General features: G+C 41.3%; 1 protein-coding gene across 2 annotated transcripts in view; it reads left to right on the top strand.

Moving 5' to 3' along the window:
• The window catches only part of LOC126465310 (anaphase-promoting complex subunit 1), a 335,155-nt gene that overhangs the window by 172,511 nt on the left and 150,358 nt on the right, over positions 1 to 12,286 (top strand). For both annotated transcript variants that reach the window (XM_050096297.1, XM_050096296.1), the window contains exon 18: positions 6,698 to 6,972. In XM_050096297.1, coding sequence (XP_049952254.1) covers positions 6,698 to 6,972 — 275 coding nt within the window. The remainder of the gene's footprint in view (positions 1 to 6,697; positions 6,973 to 12,286) is intronic.

Raw genomic sequence — 12,286 nt, 5'->3', positions numbered from 1 at the left:
GCACACTCTTTACCCTGTGGATGTCAGAATACTGAATTCCCTGATGATTTACGAAATACAATGTTCCGTGTTCAAAGTCTGTTCATTCCCCTCACACGGCCTTAATCACGTTGGAAGCCTTGTCAGATGAGTCACCTAAGTACAAATGACAGCTTCACCAGTGCACTGTCCTTTTATACAAGTGTAGATGATACTGCTACTGCCTGTATATATACATGTCACTATCCCATGACTTTTGTCACCTCAGTGTAATGTCTCTTGGGGAAGGGATAAGTTCTTCTGTGGAAATTTTCAGGATGTGAACAGCATATACAGAGAGTACATAATGAAAAAAATTCAGTTCTGACTTGTGCTTCCACCTGAAGTCAAAACCAAATCTCTCTTCAAATGCTGTCTATTTTCAAGTAATGAAAGAGTAAAGAGTTCACTTTGTTGTAGCTTACTCTTAGCAACTTGTTCATGATAAGTAATCATTACAGCTTCATCACTGGAAACGTTGTGAACATCAAAAACATAATTTCTTAGCTGTGTTGCATAAAATATTGCATTACAGGGTAAACCCCTTTTTAACAAATCTCCGAGGACCCAAATATTTTTTCCTTAACTGGGGTTTTACCAGAGTACACATAAGGTGTGACTCAGAATCGTATTTCAGGCATGTTTAAGTGATGTAAGTACTATGTAAATACCGAAATTGTGAATATACTGTACTATAAATTTAAATGCATAAATATATAATTAATACACTTTTCATAGTTTTTTTTTTAAATCGAGACGGCTTGTTTGTTTTGTCCTTCCAGCACATTGTAGTGAAAGAAGTTGTCATTCCAGTTTTCCAGTTGGTTGGTATAAGTTAGAATTGATTTATCTACTTAGCAGCAGTGAAACGTGGTCCAACAGTCTCCTTTTCATCGTCATCATTATCATCATCATTGTATTTCTTTGCCATGTTAAAAGTTTTATGTTAACTTGTCAACAACAATGTGGGTGTTTGTCAGCTTTTGCTGATCTGTAGGCTTTCTTCATTTGCAGACCTTAACTCCACAAAAGTAAAATTAAAAAACAAGCAACAACACTATTCATGCTTTGGAGATTCAGTGACTTTAATGTCAGATAACATGACCCAAGTTGCATATTAGGCAGGGCAGAAATCAATTTTCGATTCTGTCAATGCATCTTCTAGTATTTCTGCAAGGGAAGCAGAGTTATTGACTATGATCTAGTTACATGTCAACTGATTGAAATGGTTACCACTAATTGCACCACTAAAAAGCTGTCTGTCCATATGAATGGCCGATGCTGAACTGTGTCCAAGAGACGCCTGGACCACCCAGTCACTGAACATGCCACCCAGCATGATGTGCTTCACGTTAATGACAGTACTACCTGTATGAATCTGAAAAAGAAATTGGAAACTCACTTGGACATGCTAGAAATTGCATAAAAACTGCATTTTAATTTCGAGTGTTTCATGTGGAATTTTCCTACAGCGGCATTCGTTAGTAGTGTGAGGGAATAACATTGTTCTTATGGGAGTTTTGCTGCGACTGACTGAATTATATGTTGAAAGCAGGTTTGTTAATTTGGGATTCTATAATAGTTGTTAGCTGAGGTGCAGGCAGGTCTTGCATGTAATAAAAAGACACAATTTTAACGAATCCATTTCAGGTATTCTGTGGTCCTTGTTGTTTAGCAACTTTGATAAGACCAGTCAAATAGGCCCCTTAAATATTTTTGACGCCATTTTTGAGAACTCTGAGGAAAGTTGTTTCCTTTATTCAGCTGTTGTTGACTAAAGCATCACAGTGTTTTGCACCTAAAACCAATGAGAGTGGATGTCAATTCACCTATATACATGCAAGAAGAGCAGATGGTAAAATTTACTAGCAGAGAAAAGAAAAGAGTGGAAACAATGCTTATATGTTATCTCTAATATGTGCCCATTAACTGTGACTTTATTATTTCATTTTTCTTTCTTTAATGGTGTTTCTGCTTTTTAGGTCACTAGACACTGTCTTTTGAATTCATTACTGACTCACAGATACTAAAGCTTAACATTGGCAAGGACTAGACTGAAAGACCCCAACAATTACTAGGAAAGAACATTCAGGTTTTTTGTGGCCAACTTCCAGACAAAACTAGCCCATGTCAAATGACAAAGGCTCCAGCCATGTGATCTTTAATCTTAGCTGCATCTGCTGTGTTGCATTCTATGTGGACGTGACAACTAAAAAGCTGTCTGTCCACATGAATGGCCGATGCTGAACTGTGTCCAAGAGACGGCTGGACCACCCAGTCACTGAACATGCCACCCAGCATGATGTGCTTTACGTTACTGACTACTTGACAGCCTGTACCATCAGGATTTTACCCATCACCAACATAGAAGTCATTTCTTCTTCTCTACTTCTCTCCAATCGGCTTCACTCCCCCCCCTTTCCCGTGTACAGCCTTCCTGTGCTGCATCTAGCAGTCCTATCCTGTCCCCACTACATCTCTGCATGCTCAGGCAGGCAGTACTAGCATCTTTCCCCACTCATACCTGGCTATTGTTGACCTTCCTGCCCCATGCTTCCTCCTTACCCCCACTATCTGTTGTGTTGGCTGAAGAGCCAACACCGTGTTACTAGTGGAGGCCGAAATGCACGCGTTTTAACTCATGCAGGCTGGCGTGAAGAGGGAAGGACTATACTGACGTGAGGGCTGGAACATGACAAGGAATTAGAATTCAGAAAGCGGACATAATTAGTTTGATACCTAACTTTAATCCATTAATGATTAACGTCACTCTTGACGGTACACGAGTCACAATATTATCTGTTCAGAAGACATAGTAACTGAATGTGGCGCCTTGCTAGGTCGTAGCAAATGACGTAGCTGAAGGCTATGCTAAACTGTCGTCTCTGCAAATGTGAGCACATGTAGTCAGTGAACCATCACTATCAAAGTCGGTTGTACAACTGGGGCGAGTGCTAGGGAGTCTCGCTAGACTAGACCTACCGTGTGGCAGTGCTCTGTCTGCAATCACTGATAGTGGCGACACGCGGGTCCGACATATACTAACGGACTGCGGCCGATTTAAAGGCTACCACCTAGCAAGTGTGGTGTCTGGCGGTGACATCACATTATCCACCTCAGGTAGACTGCTTCTAACATTAGATGCAGTTGCTGTAGGCCCTTAGCACCAAGTGGCAATGGCCATATGTGTGTGAGTTCTGGTCATGTGAATGTGTGAGAGCTTCACTTCTGAAGGAGGACTTAATCTGAAAGCTAAAAATATTAGTAGTGTTCTTTTTCATGGTGCCTGTCTGTGACTTCATGTCTGCTCTCATACATACATTTGTGTGTGTTTCAAATTTCCTACTAAACCACTGGATCAAATTCAGCCAAATTTGTTTGGCACACATACAACTTTTTATCTGGGAAGAAATACTGCTAGCTCCAATAGAGGTGGGCATTGGGGTGAAAGGGATTGGTACCTCATGAATCTAGGCTGCCCTGCACAACAGACATGTTGTGCACTTAGTATCAGAATGCATTCCAGTGGGTGGACGCTGTTGAGCAGAGAGGGAGTGGAGCAGGAGATGGACACTGAGAGGGGGGAGGTTGAGACGGACAGAAAGGGGAGAGAAGGAAGATGGACAGTTAGAGATGGGTGTAAGAGGTCGATAGGGAGAGATGGGAGGAGGAACTGGACTGAAAGAGAGGGTTGAGTAGGAGATGGATAGACAGCGAGGAGGGGGGAGGAGATGAACAGACAGAGCAGAGGGAAGAGGAGTTGGACAGAGGGAGGGGGAGGAGGAGATGGTCAGAGAGAGTTGGGAGCAGGGGGAAAGAATAGGAGGCAGGAGGTGGGTGGAAAAGGAATGGGGGGGGGAGAAGAGATGGGCAGAGGGGGAGAGAGAGATGGGGATGGTCACACAGAGAAGGAGGGGATGGACAGGGAAGGGAAGCAGGCAGGGGATGGACTGTGAAAGTTAGGAGGAGGAGATGAAGATGGACAGAGACAGGAGCAGATTAACAAGAGTGTGGAGGAAGGAGGAAAGGAATAGAGAGAGGGGTAAAACAGTTGGAAAGAGATAGGGTCAAAGAGGAGATGGACAGAGAGATGAGGGAAGAAGGAGATGGAAAGGGAGAAGGGTGAGTATGAGAAGGAAAATATGAAAAGGGGGAGGGAAGAGAAGTAGGATATGGATGGAGAGAGGGGGAGAAGGAGACTGGCAGAGAGAGGGGACGATGAGATAAGTGCGATGTAGGTGCTGCTTCTGACTGCAGTTGAAGCAGCAGCTAAGAAGCGTGTACATACAGGGTAGACATGATTAAACTTTGTTACTTGAGGCAGTGTTGATGGAAAACTGTTTGCCATATGCACAGCCAACTGTGTAGGACTAATATTCAGACTGTGCGTTACAGGATTTGCATTGTCTGTAATGTTTGTGTCATGACTTGCCATTAGGTACCAGTACTGGTACAGTGAAGTAGGAGGGATTTGAACCCCAAAGACCGAAAATTTCCAGTGTGAATGGCACACGCTTCTGTGATTTGCTGTGCCAACAAATGATCCCTGCTCTGTGGGAGTGAGGGCTTTCAACTCAGCCATTCATGTGGACAGACAGCTTGCACGATGGAGCCCCACCTCACACTGCTTGTGAGGTCACTCAGTTACTGTTTAACACGTTTGGAGAAAACTGTATGATTTACTGGTCGTTCCAAACTGTATGACCACCAATATCACCAAATTTGAACCCATGTAATTTCTGGCTGTGGGGTTACCTGAAGGACAGGGTTTAGTGATGAGACACTAACACGTTGAAGATAAGTATAGTGAGGGACGTAGCTGACATCCCACCCGAGATGTTTAAGGCAGCAGTAGAGCAGTCTCTGGTGCAGTTCCAGGCTTTTGTTAAAATGCGTTTCTTTCTGTGAGTTGCTATTTCTTTTCCGCACGTCCTTACAAACGTTACCACAAAGTTTCATTGTTGTACGAATCACTTGTTTCTCATGGGGGCTCTCTCAGGTAGTGAAAGTTTAATTACAACCACCCTGTATATTTTGTAACACATACTACTGACTGTAAGGGAAGAAATAACATGGGGGTATGAATCAAATAGCTCACCATATGGGTGGGGGTGCAGGTCGAGGCCCTGGTAACCTCTGATGTCCAGGCCACCTTGCAAGACAGGCATGTTGTGCAGGTGGTATTGGAAGGTATTCCAGGCACTATACATGCAGATAGGCAAGCTTGAGCAGAGAGAGGATGGGAGGAAGAATGTATAATGAGGAGGTGGAGAGTGAGATGAGCAGAGGAAATAGGCAAGAGGAGATGGATAGACAAAGAGGGGGAGGGGGAGATGGACAGACAGAGAGGTGGTAGGAGAACATGGACAGGTGGAGGTGGGAAGCTGAGATTGAGGAGGGATGAGGAATGGATGGAGAGAGATGAAGGAAGGGGAGACAGAGAGGGAAGGAGAAGGGGGAAGTGTAGGTGGCATGTGGCATGGAAAGTGGCAGTGGGCAGGTGGGAACGGAAGAGGTGTGAGAAGGCAGGTGGAAGAGGTACAGGGTGTTAGGATGCAGGTGTAAGAGGGAAACAGAAATAGTTTATATGTGAAATAGTTTATATGTTTTCCTTTCTAATAGAAGATATGAATAAATAAATATCTGGGCAAGACTGGCTACCTATCTAGTGAGTATATAAAATGTGTGGATATGAGTCCTTGAGCTGCTGTAGGGCCGAGAAGCTTGGTAACCTGTGACATGTAGGCTGCCTTGCATGACGTGTGTTTTGCGGGTAGTATTGGAATGTGTTTCAGGGGCTATATGAGCGGATGTGCATGTCTGAGTAGAGAGAGGAGGAAGAAGAAGATGGATAGTGAGAGGGAAGAATGAGATGGACAGACGCAAATGGGGAGGATGAGGTGGACAGATAAACAGAGAGGAGGAGGAGGAGGAGGATGAGATGGGTGGAGAGAAGGGGGAGGAGAACATGGAAAGAGGTAGAAGAGGAAGAGGAATTGGATAGACAGATGGAAGAAGAAGAAGAAGGAGTTGGGCAGAGAGGGGGGGGGGGGGAGGAGGAGGAGATGGATACAGAGAGGTGGAGGAGGAGATGCATGCAATATTTGTGCTGTTCGCATCTGCAGACGAAGCTGCAGGTAAAAGGCTCTTTCTGATAAATTTGTTTAATGCAAATGGTTAACTCTTGGACATCGCTACCAGAATGCATTGAAACCACAAAAAAGAAAAAAATGACAACTGTTGTTTTTGTAATGAACCTTTCAATTAGTCCGTGTGAAATTAATCAGTCTCAATTTTACGTGAAACTTATCATTGTTCTTCATTCACTAAAGCCATGAGAAACTTTATAAGAAGTTCGTAGCCTTAACTAGCTGTTGGCGTATGTTTTGTGAAAGCATTGGTTGCTGTCTAATTATTGGTTTGCCCTGTGTTAAGTTCCTCATGTGTTTCACAATAAAAAGTGATCATCATTGTGTGTGGGTATTAATTTTTCTTATATAATTGGTGGCCCCAATACAAGAGTAGTTCCATTGGTTCAAGTTTTTACTTTACAAAGTTGTATATTATATTTCTTGCTTAGTGCATGTAAAATTCGAATGTAGAATTGATAAATACATTATTGCTTCTCATTACAGTTATCTGTTGTCATTGTTTGAAACAATTTGGGAATTGTTTACAGATATCACTGCAGGAGACTTGCAACAGATGCCTGTTGGTGTTGCAATGCTGTTAAGTGAAGTTATTTATCTGAGCCGACAGAATCCACCTTCAGATTGGCCCGAGACAGCTTATAGACTTATAGCACGCCAAGACTTGGTTGCCCAGTGTTCGCCAAATAGCATGGTTGACATTGGACACTCAAGGCGCACATCTACTGCGTCTGCACATGGTTCACTTCGTGTCCCACCATTGGACCTCGATACTGATGATGGTATGGAAATGTCGGACACTGAGGTTAGTTGCTGATGTTTTATTTTACTTTGTGCTGATTTTGAGAGGCACATGAACAAGACAGAAAATGGGGCCAAGCTTTTGAATGGACATGCACAGCTATGCTGCCTGAAATGGCTACATTGTAGCAGCACTATACATTGAGTTACAGTGCCAGTCCACTGCAGTCATTCATTCATTTCATTCATTCATACGTACATTGTATCCTGTACCTACATCAAGAACTACTATTTTGAAGGTGTTGAATACAACAAGGTGTACATTAACAAAATACAAGTGAATCATCAGAACTTTATCTTTGTGTTACATTAACAGTAAACTATCATTATATTGCATAGCTTCTGGAAGCTACATTTAAACAAGTAAATTGGAAATAGAACACTACTTTGGGGAAAAAGGTGTGACTCTCTCACTTATGCTAAATGGTGTGTTAGCGTGTGTTGATCTCTTGTTGGTAGCTTAATATTTATTTAATTATAGTTGTATTTTACGAACAAAGCAGTTAGCTACATCGTTAAGCATTTACCTGAGATACAACGTAACACTTTCCACTACTAACTGCCATGTCGCAAACAGAACTTTTCAGTCCTTTATTTTAAGTATTCGCACAATTTGTAGGAGTTGCTCATGATGTATTTTTTAATTTTCTTTTGAGTTGCTTAAGATTCCCAGTTTGTGCTTTATGTTAGATAAGTGCTTGTAGAATATCTTTGCACCAAAGCATGCAAGTGCACTCTGAATCCTACAAAAGGATATGCAAAGACTTCACAAAAATTGTTTTCATGTATTGTGTTGTGATTGTGTAGATGAGAGTTCAGCTGACACTGAAGTTTTTTTTTAGTGACAGTAATGGCTAAGGAGTAAACATTTTGGGAGGTGCTTGTAAGAATTAAAAGGTCATTAGAAAGGCTTCTGCAAAATGTATGGCTAGCTGCTTCATACAATATTGTTGCTGCTCACTTCTGATAAATGTGGTATTTACTTCACTAAAAGATGGCCTGGATTATAAGACAACTCCCTTTTTTTCGCGAGACTTCTTTGAGAAAAAATTATTTTTAACGTATTCTGACTAATCAAAATTGCAAACTGTTTTATTGACATAAAGTATCTGCCAAAAAGGTTAACATTATACCTATTCTAAATTTATGCAGTTTTTTTATTGTCTACATTTTGATAATATAAGGAGAAATAAAATAGATGAAATCATTTACATTAATTTGCAGACTGTTTTCTTTTCTACATTTAACACTTACTAACCCTATCACTGTGGTATATCTATTTTTAATCATCATCATCCTCATAGCACAGCTGTGAAATTTATATCTTTGTGGTCACAAATATTTGGCTGTTTCCTCCGAATATGTTGTGATTTCTGAGATCGTGTTTGCTGTGGAACCTGAGAACCCTGCTTTTTGTATCTGAATACATATTGGATTTCGCTTCTATACTGTGACATGATAACATTACAATGTCTCTTGCTTCCAAACATGTTGTCTGCCCTCCGATCGCTCATAGGTTGCATAGATGCAGCAGCTGACATACCCTCTTTCGTTCCTGTTATTCATCATTATGTGTGTTAACAAAACTGCAGCACGAAAGACATAAGTGCGCCGCTGGCCCCCATGTAGATTTTTATCGTCTCTTTCAGTAATAAATTTGTATGTATTTGTCCAATTCAAAGTCAATCCAATTCCAACTACTAATGAATTCAGGCAAACTGCCGTTTAAGTGTTGTAGAAGGTCCTAAAATATCAAAGTATGCTGTATAAATTCCCATGGTTGCCAACATGACTGATTTGTTGCCTATTCGCTATTCCAATCCTCACACTTATCTAGGTCTCATCCAAGCTGGTATCTCTGTTCCCCCTGCAACCTTTACGTAGCTCTGAACTTAATCAGTTGTGAAACACAGACTGCAGTTATCTTCTAGGGTGCAAGTCACTTGTAGCAGCAGCAACTAAGGTATAAATAAAAGATCACAGTCACAATTCAGCCCAATTTTTGAACTTGTGTTTGTGTCTCCACCCAGTGACATCTATTGGTACAACATCCACGATATGTCAGCCTGCTGTGATTTATTCTTGCTGCAACAAATACTCCCGTTTTTCACGAAATGATCAGATTTTGAACAGAGAAATAGATGGTTGTTGTGAGTAGTTCATAGTTTCTCACATATTCCTTGCATTAGCACCACATGAGTCAAATGTCACTTGATTGTTCAAGCAACATCGATACTGTATCAAGCACTTCGACATATTGGGAATTCTTGAGCCTGTTAAAAAGTGAGTATCATTTGCTCAGCCCTACCGTTCAATGTTCTCCAAAATAAATCTGCACATGACCACAATAGCTAAAGCTTCATGTGTAAATGGAAGACAACCGCTAAACACTCTGTTAAACAATGTAAAAATTCTAATCTCAGCAGCAATAATTTAACTGTGAATACAAGATGACCCTTATTTTTTGAACAACGAATTGGGTAAATACAGTAAACACTTTTTGCTTTAGGTACACTGCCCCAGAAGATAATTCCGTAAGACAACAAGGAGCAAAAATAAGCAAACTAAACCGACACTCTTTGCTTTAGGACAATAGGATAAGAAATGCTTCTAAGTGCAGAACACTCAACAGAACTTCTTGATTAGTTTATCTATGTGTTGACTCCACGTTAATTTGTTACCCAACTAGACAACAAAGAATTTTACTCATTGCATTTCATTGAGTGTATGATCATTTTTGTCCCATAGTTACATAACGAAGGGGTACTCAAGTATGTATAACATGTCTATTGCTGGTGCTGACAGGTCATTATAGCTTGTTGGAAATGTGTATAGGTGTCTTTGTATCAAAAGAAAATTCAGTCAAGAAAACTAATAAATTACAAGAAACAGTCACTGGCCAGCGCTTATCTGCAGGAAAAAAATGTGGAGTGCTGTCGATAGACACACACGAGGTGTGTGCAAAAAGAAACCAAACTTTTCCAGTAACAGCTTTATTGGTTATTGTACGGCATTTTAAGCACTGTCCCCTCAAAATAATTCCCTCTATTGGCAATGCACCATTCCCATCTTTTCTTCCTCTTTTGGAAAGCCTCCTGGAACGTATTTCCTGGATAGCGAACAGGTATCTTGTCGCATTGTCCTGAATGTCCTCTACAGTTTGGAAACAATGTTCTTTCAACCTGGTTCTTTGTTCAGGAAACTGGAAAAAGTCTGCTAAGGCTAGATCTGTAGAATACGATGGATGAGGGACAAAAGGAATGTGATGTTTTGCTATATAGCTACTGAAAGGAATGACACATTAGCCAGCACATTATTGTGATGAAAAATCCGTATCTGGTTTTCCCATAGTTAAGACCTCATCCTGCACACAGCATCCCTCACGCACGCTAAGATTTGTTGGCAACTTTACAAACATTAAATGAACATTCTTCAAATCGCAGCATGAACTCTTATCAGTTCGGTGATCATATCTTGATGTGGAAAGTTGTCCAAGCCTGGGATAGACATTCTGTACTGTTGAAAACCCTTAAACCATTAACAAAGGTGTGTTCATCTCATACAGCGCTCCCCATGTGCTTGGCTAAGGAAGTTGTGACACACACACACACACACACACACACACACACACACACAACCACTCTGTTCTTAAAGCTCTGTCATCAGCTCTTTCATTGTCACTGTGGCACGTATCCAATGAGCAGCTTGTGCACATAGTCACTTCAGAGGCTGTAGCTCGCTTACTAACTTCAGAGCAAAATGCGACAAATGGAAGTTTGTTGTCTAAACCTGCCACTTTGTACACTCAGTAGCTGCAGCCCACTCTCTCAGCTGGTTGGTGTATTATTTCAAAAGTTCGGTTTCTTTTTGAACACACCTCACATAAAAGTAAAATAATATATCTCATTTACTGTTACATGTGTCTGTCAGCAATATTGCACATTTTGTGTCCTGAAGGTAAGTAGTGACCAGCGATTCTATTTCATTACTTGTTAATAAAAATCTTTGTTTGCCTAATCCGAGCTCACTGCATAGTGGTTAGTGTCACTGCGTCTAGATTGTGGGGTTCGATTCCTGGCTGGGTCGTCAGGAGCCCTGTCAAATGCTCTTTGTTTGTGGATGACTTTGCAATCTTCTACTCTTCCTCTGATCTTACGATGATGACAAGGCAGCTACAACTGACCATTAGGCTGTGTTCACACTGCCGGCCGGGCCGGGCCGGGATGACGCGTACTGGCTCGGCTCATGCCTAGCCGGCTCAGGCCGACGTGTAGTGCATTCCCATTGTGCGCAGCGCCGAGCCGGGACGGCGAAATGGGGGAAAATCCACTTCTCCAATTTTCGTGTTTCGTGTGATTTCTTAGTTTCGTAACGCTTCCCAGCCGATTTTGTAGAAAGTATGCGGCTAAAAAATCTGATTTTTGTACACGTGGTAGTGTAACATCTTAGCTTCGTATTGAATCATTTATCTTTCCATATTTCTTAGCAGTCATTGTGAAATGATGCTATTTGTCAATGTTGTGAACTTGTTTTACAAATCGTGTAGTGAAAAAGTTATGTAGCTGGTAGCTTACTATTAATCCATTTTAGACCATACATTGTTGGGAATGAAATGTAGCTAAAAGTACCAAAAAGTTTTTGGAATGATAATGATACTGATATCTGTCTCTGGTCTCATGTAATGCGAGCTATCCAGTGGCGTCAGTGCCGCGTCCGCAAGCCACGGATTTCATGCGGTTACAGCTTGTTTTAGTGTAGTCATATAATGCAGGACAGGAAAAAACTAATTACTAGTGATCAGCGCAGACCTAGTGTCGGTCCATCGTATTATTTTAATGGTCTCATTGTCTAGATAAATCCAAATGTATAAGAATTTTTCCCTCGGCTACTGGACAATCATCTGCTATGCTTTTATAATTGGCCACACGTTGCATCACAAAAGACAAACAATTATTTGTCATCAACATCCTACAATTAGTATAATGTACATTTTATATTTCAAACTAAAAGATGTTGTTGTTGTTGTGGTCTTCAGTCCTGAGACTGGTTTGATGCCGCTCTCCATGCTACTCTATCTTGTGCAAGCTTCTTCATCTCCCAGTACCTACTGCAACCTACATCCTTCTGAATCTGCTTAGTGTATTCATCTCTTGGTCTCCCTCTACGATTTTTACCCTCCACGCTGCCCTCCAATGCTAAATTTGTGATCCCTTGATGCCTCAAAACGTGTCCTACCAACCGATCCCTTCTTCTAGTCAAGTTGTGCCACAAACTTCTCTTCTCCCCAATCCTATTCACTACCTCCTCATTAGTTACGT

This window comes from Schistocerca serialis, chromosome 1 (genome assembly GCF_023864345.2).
Source record: "Schistocerca serialis cubense isolate TAMUIC-IGC-003099 chromosome 1, iqSchSeri2.2, whole genome shotgun sequence".
Lineage (NCBI taxonomy): Eukaryota > Metazoa > Arthropoda > Insecta > Orthoptera > Acrididae > Schistocerca > Schistocerca serialis.
The sequence above is the reverse complement of the archived record's forward strand: the minus strand, read 5'-3'. Positions and strand labels throughout refer to the sequence as shown.